The sequence below is a fragment of the Zophobas morio genome, unplaced genomic scaffold, assembly GCF_036711695.1.
Source record: "Zophobas morio isolate AGI-343-1 ecotype UQ-CSIRO unplaced genomic scaffold, CSIRO_AGI_Zmor_V1 ptg000033l, whole genome shotgun sequence".
NCBI classification, from domain to species: Eukaryota; Metazoa; Arthropoda; class Insecta; order Coleoptera; family Tenebrionidae; genus Zophobas; species Zophobas morio.
In genome coordinates this window covers 375634-394618 of record NW_026972138.1, presented here as the reverse complement: position 1 = coordinate 394618, position 18985 = coordinate 375634, and the positions used below count along the sequence as shown (strand labels likewise).

Sequence of the window (18985 nt, the reverse complement as noted above, 5' to 3'; positions counted from 1 at the left end):
TATAATTAGACTTTCTTGACCTAAGACGAACTGCAGGAAAAACAAAATAATACTTGGAATAACAAACGAAAGAATAGGAAATAGTACAGCCAGCAAGAATCTATAATAAACAAATTAAAGAAGCAGCAGCTAGAACGGTATGGGAATGTAATAAAACTACAGAAGAAAGATTAACAAAGAAAGTACACGAGATAGATAGAATGAGGGAAAAAAGACGAGAGAGACCAAGGAAAACATGGATGCAACAAATAGACAAACTAGGGAGATCAAGAAGGAAAAAAATTGGTCGAAGGCTATTTCGATAGAATTTCGTTCGCCCCTGAAATACATAATTTCTCGAATTTTCAAGTTTTAATTTTTCAATTCTTCAGATTTTCATTTCTTAAAGTTTTTGATTTGCAAATTATCGTTTCGGTTTTTCATTTTCATCATTTTTACAATTTTTCGATTTTTCAAAAACACCAAAATCCTCAAATCATCAAAACACCTAAATTACCAGATTCTCAAAACACCAAAACCCTCAAATCCTCAAAACACCAAAATCCTCAAAATACTAAAATCCCCAAATCCTCAGAAAACCATAATGTTCAAATACTCAAAACATCATCATCCTGAAATTCTCAGAACACCACAATCCTCAAAACATCAAAATTCTTAAATCTTCAAAACACCAAAATCACCAAATCTTCAAAACATCAAAATTCTCCAAATCTCAAAACATCTAAATTTTCAAATTCTAAAATCCTCAAAACATCAACATGATCAAATCGTCAAAACACCAAAATCCTCAAATCCTCAAAACACCACGATCTTCAAATCCTCAAGACACCAAAATTCCCAAATCCTCAAAACACCAAAATTCCCAAATCCTCAAAACACTAAAATCCCCAAATCCTCAAACCGTCAAAACACCAAAATCCTCAAAATACCAAAATCGTCACATTGTTAAAACACTAGCATCCTCATGGAAACAGGGGACCACTTTTTTTGTACTCTAGGACCCATGAAACGTTGAGAAAACATAAAAGTGGCAAGTCGCCTAATGGATGCTATTACTATATGTACTTCCTTACCTTACGCTCAGGAAGTAAAAATGACAGTTTTAGCTAGAGATCGAAAACCTTGGAAAAATTGAACCCTCTTACCCTCTAAAGATGATAAATAAGAACAAGAAGAAGGAAAAAAGAAGAAAACATTCTTGGTGTTTCTTGACCATTTCGTGTTGTCTCACTTTATTATAATTGCTACTGGTGATGTAATTTTGTCTTTTGCCAAAACATAAGGGAATATCATCGTATGCGCACACACCCTGGATACGAGCCAATTCGAAAATAATTTCCAAGAAAAGCGTAAATATTTTCCAGTAATATGAACCACGTGGATAGCACTTTTGCTGTTTTAGGAAAAAGGACTTAAGTTATAAAAAAATACAACTTCTTGACCTTAGAAATTGTACCAAGTTTCATCTAGTTTCCATTAAATAATAATTATTATTGCTTATTAAATTGTGTTAAATCGCCTCAAGGTTTCCATTATTCCTTTTATAACGAACGTCGTCTGCAAGTTGGTTCTATTTTTTTCTGTCCGAATTTAGCCAAAAAATGTATAAGTCCACTCCTTGCCAGGCGAGCCCTCCGCCTCTTGTGAACCCCCCCGTCCTAGGTGGCGATGAATAATTGAATTTGCATCTGTTCCCGCCGGCGGTGGCGTGCGTGTGCCAAACGGCACCGGTCCGGTGGCGGCGGCGTCGGCGTCGTCGGCGTCGCGCCGCCAAGGAAAACTTTCGAATGCGTCCGTCGTGTCCTCGCGACACCCATCCTCCGATCGCTCGATATAAATCGAATCTAAATGCATTAATGTATGGTGTGTTGGTTGCAATCATCTCTGATTGTGTAAGTATTCGGTAATCAGGGTGGTAGCGTCCGTCAGGCAGGCGGCTGTGGCGTCGCGACGTAGTTGGGCGCCCAGTCGGGCCATCAGCGTCTGTCGGAGCGTCCTCTGGCGCGCCGCCCGACACCGCAGAGACGGCGCCTCAAACGCAAAAAACCACTGTTTGTCAGTTTGTTTGTTGACTTGTCGTTAATTTTTCACCCTATATACTCGTGGACACCGTTTCTTCGGCTTTTGTTTACGAGATGATGCGAGGGGAGCGGTTTATGGATGCTGGAAGGGGGAACTGGTGCAGTAGGATTTACGGGGGGAATTAATTTCGGCCTCGAGATTTGAATTTTGCTAAATTGGAAAATTAGGTTGGCGCTGATCGTCAACCGCGGCCTAGGATGCGGATGATAATTGGCTCTTCAGGGTGGCTTTAGCTGGACAAAAAGGAATCAGCAACCGTTTTATTGAGTTATTTTTAGGAGTGCAATTTAAGGAAATTTGAATACGGATTGGATGTCTGCGATAAAAACAGTGAACGATATAGGGACAACTACAATCCTTGAGGAACTCTTTTGTTGTGGATGAAAATTAAACTTTTTTAACAAGAATTTAAGGAAATGTTTCTGTTCGAGACAGCACTAACAATGTATCCAGGTGTCGATATGATACAAACAAATTTTAATTTGTTAAAAAATATTTCACATAATATACTTCTAATAAATATTTACATATTATAAAACTTAGCAATAACAGATTCTATATATTCAAAATTATTTTTCATTTATTTATGACCAGGAAATCATCATGAAACATTCTATGTTTTACATTATAGTAGGTATATAAAGGGATACGGTAATTTAAATTGTAAAAAATGTCGTTAATAAACAAAATGAAGAGCAAAGATCCGAATATGGAACCCTGCAGCACGCCAGAGGCAGGATTTCTTTCAATAGGCCTATAACCGCTACATGTTATACACATAACTTCAATATCATATAATCAAAATCGTATAACTCTTTTTGAATTTTCAATTTTTCGGCTTTTTGATTTCTCGATTTTTCAGCTTTCGATTTCTCACTTTTTTTGATATTTCAACTTTTCGATTTTTCAGTATTTCAATTTTTCGATACTTACAATTTTGAGATTTTTTAATTTTTTAATTTTTCAATTTTTCCGTTTTGAACATTTTTTAATTTTCGATTTCTCGATTAATCGATGTTTTGATTTGGCATTTCGAGGTTTCGATTTTTAGATTTTCCCATTTCTTGATTTATGGCCCTTTCAATTTTTCAGTTTTTTGATTTTTCAATTTTTCTTCGATTTTCAGTTTTTCGATATTCCAATTCTTAATTTTTCGATTTTTCGTTTCAATTTCTCGATTTTCTACATTTTCGATATTTCAGTTTTTCCATTTTTCGATTTTATGATGTTTCGATTTCTCAGTTTTTCACTTCTTCGTTTTGTTTATTTACAGTTTTTCGAATTTTTGAAATTTTAGATTTGAAATAAAAAAAATTTTATAAAACATTGTAAACAGTAAAGAAAAGATAAAAAAGAACTCTAGAATTAGAAAAACCCCCCCCAAAAAAAAAAAAAACAAAAAATATACCACAGAATATGAGAAAAAGTAAAATAATTTGTGTAGACAGATACAGGTAATACCACTAACCATCTGAACGACCAGGAATAAATCTCTGTTGTAGCTCGTTGGCTCGCTCGGAATGCTGACGGTAACAAAATTACGGACTCCTAAATTTTTATTAGTACGTGGTCTCAGCTGTAGGTTTTCGTTTCGGTAATGACCAAACAAAAGATGAGGAACGCCCTTTTCATCCATTTTTGAAAAAAAGGACGAGATGGATCGATCACTGATCGATTTAGATCTATAATAACTTGAACATTACCATTGTATTCAGACACGTTGATTTATTACAATACGATTTCTACAATTCTCTTTCAAAATTTCACCACATACTTAAAATTTCCCTAACAAGACCAGGCTGTACTACCATCCTCACTTGTGTACCACAACACAAACAGTTTAAAAAATTACCCACAAGGACCAACTTTTCCCATAACCAAGCCCAGACTGTGTTTAAGAAACCACAACAATAACACATAAAAACACGAAAATTATACCAACGCAGCAAATGATAGAGGAAAGAAGGCGCCTTCTTAAAACGCCGCCAGAAAAACATCATGTGTAAGAACAATAAAGACCTGTGTCTCCACTTCAATGCATATTATTGTGGTGGCATCTATTTAAAGCTTATTTTAGCCGGCAATTAACCGGAATTACGGTCGTTCGCGTCTACCTGGGCCTCCGCTTTTAATTCGGACAAGGTAATATTTGTTATTAAAATGTTACAAAAAACGAGACACACGGGCGGCCGGAATGCAAAAACGAAAAAACAATTCGGCTGTGAGCAAAGGCGGTTCGTGTGACAAATTATTTGCGTCTGACGTCCTAATGGTTCACAAATTAGTACCGAAAGTTCTTGAGAGTCGAAAGACGTTCTTGCCGTTCACACTGATTTGTACATATGCAAATCTAATTTTGTATATGTATACTTGTACTTGGTATTCATACATTAAATATTAACACTTGAAATTGTAGTGTTACCATCAAAGTACAAACACAGACTTTGTTACTTTAGCACACTGCAAAGAAACGCAGTGAAAAGTGACGTAAAAAACAATAAAACGTATAACATAGACACCACGAAGAAGAATGTTCGATGTAGGCAGCCCACAATACACGCAAATCATTTTAAATTACTGTGGACGTGTGTGTACGATACGGGTCATTTTCAGCGAATGCAAAACTGTAACGACATTTTGTTCGCCGCTGCTTTAATGACTGTCATTTTGACACATGTGACCTTGCGTTGTCGTGACTTGCTCGATGTGCACATATGCATCGTCTTGTCGTTAGCCGAGAGGCGGTTTTTTGCGTTGCCGACTTTAAGTTCTTTTGTTTTGGGTCAAATTGACCCCTTTGAGTGGATGGTGATGTCGCGTCACCGCAGCGGCCGATCAAGACAGGCTGTGGAGCGCAGAACATGTCATTATGTATCATTTGTCTGCGGGCCGCTGGCCGACATCCTGCACGCACGGCACGCCACAAATGACAGGTTGCGAGATAATTCGACTGCATCTTCCCTACTGTGGCGTCTCAACTACGTTTCTGTCATTTTTATTACATTAGTCGTGATCGCAGTGCGGACGAGTAATTGACCACCGAGTGGGCCGAGAAATGAGCCTGTTTTCGGGTTTCTGCGAAACTTGAACTCAACTCCCGTTTGCGTCTGCCTGTCTGCCTGTCTGTCTGTCTGTCTGTCTGTCTGTCTGCCGTCTGTCCGATTTTTATTAGACAGAAAATCTTCGAAATTATTAAACCGATTTTTGTCAAATTTTGTATGTAGTTACATGTAGAAGTATTGTTTGACGTTATTAGGTGTTGCCTTACACAAATTCCATGTAGATATTGTAAAAAAAAAATTAAAAAAAAAAAAATTGTATGTTCACGTGTTCAAAAACAGTGTCATATGTTTATAATATGTACAAATAAATATGTTAAATGTTAAAACGTTAGACGTTACTAGGTCTTGCCTTACACAAATTCCATGTAGGTACTGTAAAAATTTTTTGTTGTATGTTGACGTGTATGTACAAAAACAGTGTTATATGTTTATATGTACAAATAAAAATGTTATGTTATGTTATGTATGTTACTATATATGAGGATTATCATCTAGATGGTAAAACGCCAACCAAAAATTGGATAATCGTCCCCACCAACAATTTGATGACGTTTCTCCAAAATTTACAATAGTAAATTTGTATTTATATAAAAAAAAAAAATAAAAAACCTTAAATTGTAAAAAAAAGTTGTAAAATTGAAAAACTGAAAAATTATATGTACTACTTGTTTATGGTTATTAACAGTCCTTAACATGGACAGTTGAGGTCGTTGGAGCAGACACCGAAAAGATCTAAAAGTTCCAAAAATTAAACGGAAATAATACGACACAACAAAATGACTTATCAAAAAATATATGCTAGACTATTTATATCCCGGTCACGGCTCTCAGCGACTATCAGCAATAATTCAAATAAAGTTTTTTCCCATTGTCTATTTTTGTTAAGTTTTAATAATCAAACGACTTTTCAGCAGAGATAAATATATGTAACTATTATCGAAGTTTTCGTCTTCCGTGAAAATTTTCTCTCTTTTTTTGGAAAGAGACAACCTTATCTAAGCTCGCCACAACTCAACAGTCGACGAAAACAGCGACTTGCCGACTCGTTTTTACCGCACTTAATCACCGCATAATTCCACCTTTTAGCATACTTGTAGCAAATAGTGCTAATTACCGGAGATAAGAAAGTCGTCAAGCGAATTTACCCAGTCTGAGTCAGCTCGCATGAAGAGCGACCTCCAAACTAGGAAATTACGGGAAGGTCGCCGAGCGCGACGGCGACGTTGTGTGGTGACGAATTCGTGGCACCAGAAGAGACCGTTAACAATTAGAGGGTGGGCGCCGCTTCATCCGTCCCCACGACAATAATAAAGATCACATTTCCTTAGGTAGGGGTAGGATCCTACGATGATCCGCATCTAAAAGCATAACAATATGTGGCGATTGGAGCCTTCTTTAGCGCCGGAAAGTGTGTCTACACAGTCTAGACCGCCGCCGGCACCGTTTTCTATTGGTATTTGATCAACAGAGCCGGGCTGGGGGGAACACGAGTCGAAATACAACTTTTATTAGTACGAACGACGACCGACGAGACAGTTAAAAAAAGACATTTTCAATTGCAGCTTTTTGGACGTTGGGCAGTTCGTAGAATGCGAAAATGCTGGTTTTCGGTTTGCATTGAATAGATTTTTTTGCGAAATAAATGTAACTGAAGATTCATTTGAGCTGCGGAACATACAAAATTATACACGTTGTGTCGTATTTTGGAGAAGCCGTCTTCACACAGGGACGTTGTCAAAACGCATGTCAAAAAACGCGAAAATATGGCGCCATGGCTAAAGGTGAACGTCTCGCGTAAGTGGCGTCTATAAATAGGCTTGTTTTGTTATTCAAAAAACGTACCGTAATTAGATTCCGGAAAATTATTACTTTGTTTAAAAAATGGAATAAATAGTGGCGAATTTTGTTTACAGCGAATTATCTCTCTTGAACGGCGGACATAATTTATCACATTTCCTGGCGCTATTTCAACAAATTATGCCGTTTGTGAAGCGTAACAACGCAACCATTATGCACAGTCATAAACAGATTTTCAAAAGGTTTTGTTGCTTTGTTGTCGTTTTTGTTTTCTTTATGTATTCAGCGGTGATTAGATTAACTAATGACATTTATTGCTTCAACGGAATAATGTCAATCGTTATTTATTCTTCGATTATGTGCCGAGTTTCTTTGTAATTCAGCAGTTTTTTATTTGCGAACATCCTAGTCGCATAAAGTAGGATAAAAGGGCTCCAGATGTATTTTTCAAGAAGTGCAGTTTTCAAATAAATATTTATTCACGAAACATAAATCATAAGGAATGTCAAATTTTCAACAATCGGAGTGTACCTAGAGAGTCATTTATTAGGGTTAGAGAAGTAAAGACTAAGAGATGCCGCTGATAATATTTCTTTAAAAAGAATATAGGGACGTTTGTTATTATACTAACCGTCTCTTATTCTTATGTCATTTATGTTTAGTTTAGTTTTATACGGTGCACTAATTCACGTTCAATAAACCATTATTTTAACAGATGAAACGCCACCATATAAAAATAAACGAGCTCTACCTAAACAAGAAAATATTATTTACCTTCTGAGATGAACCACGATTGTGTTTGTGTTGTGTAGGCATAAGTAAGTCATAATGATGATTTTATGTACGTCTTGACATTTTCTACTTGTTTTTAGTATTGAATTATTTCCTATATATATGAAAGTTATATATAACAAAGTATGTTTTTTTTTTAATATGTGTATGGAATAAATTAAATTCGGAAATTAGCAGCTCGTTTCAAGACTGACTAAACCCAGACAAAATAAAGTCGGCAAAACATGCTTATTGGAAAACCCCCATAAACCATTCAAGATTATACTGGTGCCGGCTTTTGGGTGGTTTCTCCGAAAGGAGTAAAGGTTTTTACGAACCAACGTCGTTAACCGTTACACCTATTACAAGTATTACAACCATTATTTTCAAATGCAAGGACAGCTTCGTATTACCGGCAAAATGTATTGTTATTTTGTAGTTGGACGCCGAAAGGATTCGTATATAATAAAACTAAACAGGATAATGATTTTTTTCCAATTTCTACTAATAAAATGCTCATTTTGTATGTTAGATCTCGCTATTAAAACAATAGTTTAATCGAAAGGTTGAATAAAATGTTTATAGCAACACTTTATCCACACTGTCATTGACAAAACGAATAAAGTAAAAAAACTAAAAATTCGCACTACCACTGAAATTTTTGTTGCTATGGATGTGTGGATATTCAACTAAAATTTGCAACGCTTGGTAGTCCACCTACTGTAAAACAATCCTAATGGAAGTCCAGGAGCATCGTTTGAATTTGACCGTGACGAAAGTACAGGCAGCTTAGGCAACTTACCTTCTTCAAATGTTCATATTAGTAATAGTACAATTAATATTATGTATATGGACTACCTAAACAATAAATTTTTTGAAAAATTTTGCGAATTTGGAAAAAATCTTGTATGGTACACGTGAATAAACGAATTTTATCCACTCAAAAACATTATCACACTCAGCTTCGCCTCGTGTGCTAAACTGTTTTTTCGTTGGATAAAATTCACTTTTGTTTACTTATACCATAAATAGCTATTTTGAAACACATACGAAAGATAGGCTTAAAACTTTCTACTTTTTGTTTTATCTTCCCAAGATTTTAAAAACATTATAACTTTTCTATTGTTTTTCTTTATGCTATTTATTTCTTATTTTTATGAATTACTGAACTTAATATTGTTTTTATTAAATTTAGTTTTATTGTTCGTAATTGTTTTATTAAATTGTTTCTTTATAAAATATGCAATTAAAATACTTATCAGTGATTGTTATTTACAGATTTTTTTTTAGAAATTAGTCCTTAAAAGTAATTATTTTTATTTTACAATGAAATTCAGATATACTTATAATATCCAAAATAGTCAAACCCCATCGAAGTTAAATACAATCGGAATGCAAGCCATTAATGTTATAGTAGCCTGCATAGATATTGTAGCCGTCCATAGAGTCGAAATTTGCGAATAAAAATAAAATAAAACCGGTTCAAACGGAGCCGACGGTGGCTTGCAAAGTCTGACGTCACTCTGGCACACGTTGAACAGAGACGTATTTAATATTAAATGTCATTTTTTCCGTTATGATATAATCTGTTTAATTTCTGAGCTGAATCTCGTCAATAAAATCGAAGCTCTGTTCACTGTACACAAGTTGTGGTATGTAATATTCATCGTTGCGGAGGCAGGTGGAGCGAAAAATCTAGTCATCTTTGCAGCAAACACGCCTATAAACTAGTCCACGTGGACTGTTTGTTTCCTTTCATATTTTAGTTTGCTTGAACCAATTGTGTTGCACCAAACGGTTATTACACTTGTTGAAATAAATTTTCAAACTTCCATCTTTCTCTAGATCATCGGTTTCGTAGCTGTGTGACAAATCGTTTGTCGTAGATAGAAAATAGTAAGATTACAGTGACCCTAAGATTTTGTGCAAACAGCCTTAAATACACCCCTGTGTGATATGACGCGTGCCGTAGTGACAGAACTTGCAAGCCGTCGTCGGTTCCGTTTGAGCCGGTTTTATTTTATTTTTATTCGCAAATCTCGACTCTATGGACGGCTACAATATCTATGCAGGCTACTATATCTCTGAACATAATTTATGTATTTCTTCTGCTCCACTTTTAAGTCTACCGCACGACAGCGTTTGCTACTGACGTTGCGAAAACACCACAACTGAGGGGCTCTAGATTTAAAAAAGTGGAGTAGCCTTAATGTTTATGACATCTGATTCATAGAACCCTTGTTCCTTTCAGGGAAGCGTTCAGAGGTGAGCGCTTTAACTTATTTTTACAACAATCGGTTTGTTGGTGCCTTCCTATATAAACAGAAAGTCCGTATTCACAAGGACTCCACTTTACATTATAAGTCGAGCCGTTGTTGCATGACGCCCGATCAAAAAACATTCTTACAGAGATAGAAAATTTTCTATTTTTATTTTTTTGGGGATTTTGATTTTTTTGCGCTTTCTTTTTCGTCCGTTTCCGCGCGCCCCAATTCCTCCCCAGTTCCTCGTGCTCTCTAAATATAGCCAGCGTCCGTCCAGCGTAATCCGTGCAATAATAATGGCCACCACCATACCGGTAGGTGCGAAGTCCGGGCCTGGCGCCAAGACGGCGCCACCAGATATCCCCTCCCCAGTCTAGACCGGTCCGTGTGTGCGACAACCACCGCCGAACGGCGGCGACTCGTCCCGATCGCCTTCGCCCGACACCGCTCCGACCGCGTTCCGCTCAGTCGCAAACCAGCTGCGAAGGTGATGGGTGCACGTAGTGCGTGCGGCGCGAGTGTTGGCGGTGTGTGGCGGCGGTGAACGGCCCAAATGCCGGTTACATGTTCATGTTCCGGAGCAGACGGGCCACATTGACCAAACGGCTGTTGAAGGCGCGCAGGCGGCGCGGCGGCGATGACGACGGCGTGGCGCGCCTGCTGAGGGAGCTCCAGGACAACCAGCTGGGGATGCTGTGGGCCGCCGTCGAGAGCCGCGGCAGGGACATGTCCAGCTGCGTGCTGCTGCCCAAGGAGCGGCAGGCGCACGTGCTGTGCTGTCAGACGTGGCGGTGGCCGGAGCTGGTGCACGGGGCCGACCTGAGGCGGCTGCCGGGGTGTCGCTCGGCCGGGGACCCGGTCTACGTCTGCTGCAATCCGTACCACTGGAGCCGAGTTTATCAACCGGGTGAGCAAGTCGTTATCATGGGCCGAAACGCGACAAGTGACCCGGAGCGCGGCACCGACGCTTTTTTCCAGCTACTGGAGGGTGCCGCCGCAGGCCGGGGCACTTGTTGTGGTTGGGTTGTTGTTATTATTGACGGTGTCCAATGACGGTACAACGTAAACATTGCATACTGTCACTAAATTTAAGGACTACTGCGGTCGGGTTATGTTTACGGCTATGTTGTTTTTGTTGTTCTTTTGACACGTGATATTACTAATTTTTCCCTAACTTCGAATCTGTTGACTCGGCTATGCCTTTTGTTTATCTAATACGAGTGGATGTTGGTTTGAAAGCTCCACTTCTTGGAGTAGAGCTTCAAAAATACCGCTAGAACAGTGGTTCTCAAACTTTTCTCCGTAATAACAGCAAGCTGTCAGTACCCTTCAGTTACAATTATTTGAGATTTTTATATATTTTTTGCAAATCCTGGCCTGAAACTAGTCATGACATGAGATTGGGAGTCGCTGTTCTAGAACAACGTGTTCCGGAGTGAGTGTCACATTGTTTTAAATGTTAGAAATAGCAATGCGTGCCAAAATAATGACTTTTTGAACATGTACGCTAAGAAATCTATAAACGACTATTGAATGTGTATCCGGTTCAGTGGTAGACAGTCTGAAACATTTCCTTTATTATGTACAGGTTACACTTATTCTGTTTGAAAAAATGGCATTCTCAAAAAAGTAAAGACTACTAAGAAAAAACCCACAGTTGTAAATAACAGTATACTATAACCAAAGCTCTTGTACGGAGTCTGACTCACGCGTCTATTGACTTCCACAAATTTTTATGAGGGGTTAACCACCCACCGTTGTAAACTTGTCTACTTACCTAGACCTCTGTCTGGAGTAACACAGGACCGTACTTGAATTTAACAGAAGTATGTATCTATGTTTTATCTAACATATCTTTTTCTAATGTGAATACAATTTTTCGTCTTAAAAAATACGGGTTTTTTAATTCTTGGAAAATTAATGGACAGACGAAAAACAAACGGGAGTAAAATTCAAATGTTCACAAGACGACTGACTCGGACAAGATTATTCGTGTACCCATCTTCAGGTAATGCATTATTGTATTATTTTCGGCTGAGTTTCTAATCAGAAGCCCTTCCGAGAACTAAGGAAACCGGCACTAAAATTTTCATTACGGTCCGTCTCGACAAACCCTTTCCCAGCCATCTGAACTGCGGCAAGTTCGCAAAGATCTTTAGTTAAGCCCTCATAAAAATTAGTGTAAGTCAATAGACGCCGGAGGCAGACTCCGCACAAGAATTTTGGTTTACCTATAGTTGTGCCTCGACCACATTATGTCGCAAGTAATCTTCCTAGTTTTTAATTCTTTGGCATGGAATAAGAATTTGTTAATATTACAGTTGCGAAACTTTTTGTCATAATTTTCCATAGACCAAAGTGCCTTTCGATGGTTTTCTTTCCCGGTTTCACTTTTTGAGGTTGCTTTCACACACATAAATTCTCTAATTTGCAGAAACGTAGAAGGTTTTATTGTATTACCTGGACTGCCTTAATCCTTTTACGTCTGGTCCACACAGATAAGAGCACCTATTGTCCCTCGGGCAACTGGCTACTTTTATATTTTCTCGATGGGTCATTACCCCCAGAGTACGAAAAAATAGATCCCTTTTTGCGTCTGTTTGTCGGTCCGCCGTCTGTGTCGATTTTTGTTGGACGGATTATCTCCGACGCTACCGGACCGATTGTTATCAAATTTTATATGTGTATCATGAACACCATGTAGATGGTAAAGTGCTGACCAAACTTGTCTAATCGTCCCCACCAACAAAACGTCAAAATCGTACATGGTAAATGGGTTTTAAATTGTATAAAATAACATAACATCTATACGTGTAGTTTATGAATCTGTTGTCACATTCATCCTAAACAATTTTTAAGTTTCTAGTTTTATTATAAAATGAAAAATACAATGGATAAAGACAAGATACTTCTAAAATTATTTTGAGTAATGAAAGAAAATATGGTGAAGTTTCGAAAAGAAAAATTAAACTTCTAGATTTGGACAAAAGAATTTTTTAAATTATGAGGGTCCTGAACAACGTGTCATAGATTTGGTGCGCAATATTTTGAACATCTGTATATTAGAACTGGGGAAGTTGTTAAAGCGAGCGTACCACCAGTCAACTGTGGTAACCGCAACCGTTGTAAAGTCTTAAGTTTGCGCCATGACTAGCATTTAGGTTCACATTTTATAACAATGTCAAAAGCCGACTTCGGCTTATCTTCATGTTGTCAATATTTTTAGGCGGCACATCTACAATTACAAACTTCACGCATTGATAATAATATTTTCACTCCAGTAAATGCATCACAACAAGGTCACTCCTTGCTAATCAGAATGCAGTGGCCACTCGATAAATATGGATAATGGATTCTTACTGGAAGTTGGAATTTACACCAGTCGCTAAGAATTTTTTAATTTGAATAATTCGCAACGCAATTATTAATTTTCAGCGCTGAAATACATTTAACGTTGTATTAGGTCATGGAGCACCAATCGCGAATTAGTTCCATCACGTTAGAGCGTGACAAACTGATTCAAGTAGGCTACGTTACCTGTCAAAGTATCGGATGAGGACCGTTTTGCATCCAGTCGGCGGCGGTCACGCGGTACTTTCGATTAGATATATTTTTGTGTTATTGTGAAAGCGGCCTCACCCAATGTTTTACGTTACTATATTTTTGAACTTTGTTTTATGTAGGTGCACGTTACGAAATATTTTTATTGTCTGACTTCTCCGACACAAAATTCCATGTCTTGTCAAAATAAAAGCGATTATCATTTTTTATTCTTTCGCTGTCGTCGAACGATCACAACTACACGATTTTAAATTTTAAATGGAATCGGCGTATTCAGATTAGATTCGAACTTTGTAGTACACGCACACGGAGGAGAACACTTTTGTCATGTCGTCTGAGTAGGTTGGACCTATTTTCATATCCACAGATACTTTTGTGCTAGTTTGTCGAACGTCGATTGTGGGATTCGAAACTTTGAAACTCGTAATTTCTGCCAAAAAACCTTGCAAAACTAATTCCTCATGATCTGGTGAAATGCACGTAGGTGTAAACATTAATTCATTTTTACTTTGCCAGAAACTAGTAGTATTCCACTTATCTATAAAAATCCCCCATTTGTCTTATTTAAAATAAAATTGACTGGGAAAAATCGCCGTCACCTCCCTTTCATTTATATCAAGTTGTCAGCTATTTTGTTGGCGACACTGCGAATACAAAAAGCCCAATTCAACTTATTGTTATCGCGCGAGATCGTTGAAACTTAAATATAAAATTATTTGACATTGACCCGGTTATGTAACCACAGTATTTGTTTATGTTTGATTCGTTATCAGCAAGTATCTACATTGCAAAAAATACACACATTATCGCTGCTGTGACGATTTTCTCCCAAATTTTCAACGAAGAAGTCGTCAAAAAATAAAAGTGTTTGTTAATGTGCGAACCCAAATTATGCAACAACGAATTGTCAAAACGATAAGACAGCCGTTACGGTGATAACAGATGTCATCTTTATCGCCCGATGAGCGATTATGAACCACTTTTGTTTTTCTTCATCCAAATATCAAAATCAAAAATAAAAATAGCGTGCGTTTACGATCCTAATTTAACGACAGCGTTTGCTACTTACGCGTAGACAAAGCAACGCAATGACGTCACGTATTTGTTGCGTTACGTCGCACCAAACCATCCTTCAGCCTGTCAAGATTCCTCGATCGAGTTAGCGGTCGCGGGCTCATCCGGCTGACCAGCCCACCGGATTCCAGAGTGACTTCTTGGAACTATCCATGTCCCACACTCCATTTTTTCCCCTGGCGATCGTATTATATGGGTCTTTCAGGCGAAAGCACGACCTGACCATGGGTGGGCATATCTATCCGCGAATCAACACAACCTAAAAAAGTACCAGCGAGTGACATACGAGATGGTACCGCGTATTACGTTACGAGAAACCTGCCAAGTAGTTTACGGTAATTCGTCGCGTAGGAAGGCGAGGAAACTCATTCATAAGTGGGCTGTTTGCGTTTTTGGGCTAATATTTGGCAGAGGTAATTAAGGTGACGTATATGGGTATGGTGGGTTTACGAAAACCGTTTCTTTGGAGGTTTAGGAGAGAGTAGAATGTGGTACGCATCTCGGGTCGTAGTGACATTTGGCTGGTTTTATGGTTATTGTTTTTTGTTCGAAAATCGACTCTAGAATCTCAAGTTAAATTCAAGATTTTTTCATTTTCGGTTTGGAAACTTGACGAATGATTATATTGTGGGATCGAATGATTGATAAATTATTGTACGTTGCCTGTTGCTGGTTCATGTATACCGGGCGACGAAAGCTCGAGGGTATTTTTAATTTCCTCTTAGGAATTTTGGTACGGGCAGGACGTAAAAGTTGTTTATTTTTGTTCTCGTATGCAATAGTTTTAGCGGAATTGACGGACACAAAAACACCCATGATCAAAGAACTGTCAAAAACCCAACAGCGTCGATCCATCTCCGAGCCCAGATCGCTCGATCAGCGCACCTGATGAATGCTCTCGCATTTAGATTTCAAAATTTACGGTCAAGTTTCCGTTCACTTTCCTGAATTCCTCGCCTATTTCGAAACACCAGCACTATAAAAAAGCATCGAACGAAAGAACTGCGGTGTCGAAAACGACCGGAATCATATGATTTTGTTCACATGCTTGTTTATTGAATGTAATTAAATAATTAAACAAATGGTGTTATCTGCACAAATACGCCATAAGTTCCACATTATCAAATTCTTTGAAAAAGCCGACCTCTAACCAACTCTTGCATTAATTGTAAATCCTCCATTTATTGACACGATAATAACCAGCTATCTCTAACCTCTTCCTCATTATCTCTGGTGGTAATGGCTCAAAATTGAACGTAGGAAGCTGCAGCGTAGGCTCGAAATTCATCCATTACGCCGTTTTGGCGCAAATCCTCGACGGAACGGATTTTTGAATGGAACAGAGGTCGGGCCGGATTTTACGACGAACCCGTCGGGGTCGGCCATAAACAACTGATTATTTCGGAGTCGCTCGAGCACTTAAGATAGGGGAGACGCGCTAATGGGGCAACGGGTTAGGAAAAGAGACGGCAGATCAGGTATTCGAAAGAACAGACGATCCGTTGACTACCACCCGGTGGAATTAGACCTGGTCTGGCGCCATTACTATCTCCTGGCGGCTCACTACCCAGACGTGTTCCGAATCATGCCACACTCGGTTTCTTCAAAATAATTATGGGCTTGGAGAGATTCCGTGGGCTGCAATTCACTTTAATAATCAGCCTCGTTTGCCCGAGACGAACGGAGGAAACACTTCGAAGATGTCTATATGATGTAAATGCGTGACTGCGCTGCTACAATTTTCAACGTATCCGAATCCCGATTGACGAAAACTCGTCGATTCGCACCATCTGGGGTTAATTGATGGCGTGGGGTACCTCAAAGATCCAACTAGGGACCACTAGTATTTTTTTGAAACCTTGGTTTGAATCGAACAAATGCCGCGAATGTTCTCGTTTTTAGCGTGTTAAATCTTTGATTTTCCGCCGTACGATCGTGAGAATCCCCCTGTAAACCCGAAAGCAAATAAGTAGTAAACCGAGATTTATGCGCTGTTGTCATGATGAAATACAGTCGGTCGAATATAGCCATTTTTTCGAGAATCCTATTACTTACTGTCTGTGTTTTATGGTCTTTTGGGAGCTTCATTTAAAGACAATATATCTGCCATAAAATGCATACGTCGCGAACCCGTATTACCATAATTGCACTAAATCACACAACCACCGTTACACCGAGAAACGGCGCTCCCTCGATTTATCAAATCATTAAACACGGGACATAAATCTAGTGCAGGCGAAATCAGAAGATATAAATTTATCGCTTTTCGGACTCAAACAGATAAAATATGTGTAATTAATTTGCAAGGATTCTCAAGTTCAAGCCCGATTTATTTTCGCGTCGATTTGATACGATTCGGAGCAATAAAATTTTTTTCGCGCTGATATGCCTACGTTATTGCTTTTTTGAGAATACGGCCTATATTTAGAAGTCAGAAATTGGCGTAATGACGATAACGGCATTGCACAATGCGAGAGTCGGGGATAAATTGCGTACAAGAGTTTGGATAATGACCGGAAAGCGTTCAGATAACATAATTGATAATTCTTCACATTTCTGCATTTCGAGCTGAATGGGTTCTCGGAAAGAGGAGCGTGCGGCGAAAGTCGTAGGTATTTGTCGTCGAAGAAGCACCACGTCGTTGGTGATCGGACGACCGCGGCGCCCTCTGTGACTCAGGGGTGTATCCACCTGCTCGTTACGCACACGCCGCGGCAAAAATTCCCTCAAACGCGCTGTGTACATAAAATGTGATTTCAATGTCTTTCGCGTAATCGTTTTGAACTTTGCCGGCTCAGAATTAGCGTTGCAAGTGGTAATTAAAGTGCATAATTATTATAAATTGCGACATTCTGAACAGTGAAAATAAGCTAATCAGCTCGGTACAAGCCAAGACGATTTTTTGCACCGTCTGGCACTCCCTCAACACCTCATTTGAGTGGAGATAATACAGTCCCATTAATATTAATTACACAATAAAGGTAATAAGACGCGACGTAATTACATGAAAATACAATAAATAATATGGCAAGTTTGCATTGGCGCCGGTGTATGTAAACATTTATCGCTCCGGGCGCCGCGGTTCAATATTCATTTATTTTTGTGATACTTTAAAATAGTGGCGTTCGTAATCCATGACTAACCCATTCTATATCTGATCCCGCAAGTCGCGAAAAAACCGCTCCGCCGGATATCAAATTTGAATATCCTGAGCATCCCGCCGATATCCGCCCTGAAAAAGGCTCGTTTTCACCTTTGTTCCCCCCCGTTACGGCTAGACAGGCGCCACGTATTGAAATTACCCACACATGTTTCCTGCAAGACGAATATTTTCCTGCTCGCTCGACCGACGGCCCCTTTCCACAAGGCAATAAAGTTGCATCACCTCCAATTAAAACATCATTTTAATAACGTGCGAATATTACTTTCACAATAAATCATGATGATTCCATTGTCAAAAACTGGTGTGATAAGTTCTGGCGCCAGCTGCCTTATCGCTCGTATACTGTGCAAAACAATCGTAATTTTCTTGGGTATTTCGGGCTTATCGGCTCTGCGGATACCTGAAGACGGTTCGGATGGTTCCATGTTTTCCTCGTGTTAGCACTGTACGCGAAAGTCGAGAAATGCGCTACAACCTGCGAAACGGCAACGTGGACTACACGTGTTGCTCAGATGGTGGCGCATTTCGGGACGATGGAGAGTTCGGAGGCTGCTGAAGGGAGTCGGATTCTGAATAGTATAAAAGTTTTAGGTTTTTACCGGTTTTATTTTTTCAATTTAAGAAAATCAGTAGCATTTCGATTTCGAGAGACAAATCGGAATATTGAAAAAAAATGTCTGTAGATATTTGATGGTGTTATAGGTATGTTGTATTTTTTTTATTATTTCATGCTTTTTGAATACGTATCGAGTTTTTATCCTAGACATCCAGATTTTGTGAAAAAATTCAAAATCGTATAACATTTTACAATTGCAAAACTTGCAATTAATGTGTCATTTTGCAGTTTTGCCTAATATAATAAGAATTTGGGTTTTTACCATTGACATCCAGATTTTCGGAAAACAAATTAAAACTGTTTTACAATTTAACTTTGAAAATGCAAAACGAATGCTCTGAAATCTTGCAAACGTTTAATAAATCCAAATTTATTCCTTTACGGCCTCCCAAAAAATGATGAGTCATTTTACGATTATTTATTAAATTTTCGCCATATAATTCGCAGTTAGAATTATGTAGTACTTTTTGAAGCAACCTGTATATTATATCAAAATTTTTGAAATATCTAGAATTTTCCACTGTAGTTAATTCCACAAATTAGAATTTTTGGGACATCTAGAAATATTACAATTTCTTATCGCTAGAGTTAAAAA

The 18985-nt window shown here is 38.5% G+C and overlaps 1 protein-coding gene across 2 annotated transcripts in view; it reads left to right on the top strand.

Moving 5' to 3' along the window:
• Positions 1-10404: 10404 nt before the first annotated feature.
• LOC135139759 (mothers against decapentaplegic homolog 6) overlaps positions 10405-18985 on the top strand; it is a 31934-nt gene continuing 23353 nt past the window's right edge. Inside the window, exon 1 of one of the 2 annotated variants that reach the window (XM_064070090.1) lies at positions 10405-10883. In XM_064070090.1, coding sequence (XP_063926160.1) covers positions 10541-10883 — 343 coding nt within the window. In that variant the 5' untranslated portion in view covers positions 10405-10540. The remainder of the gene's footprint in view (positions 10884-18985) is intronic. The other variant, XM_064070088.1, reaches the window with a different exon arrangement.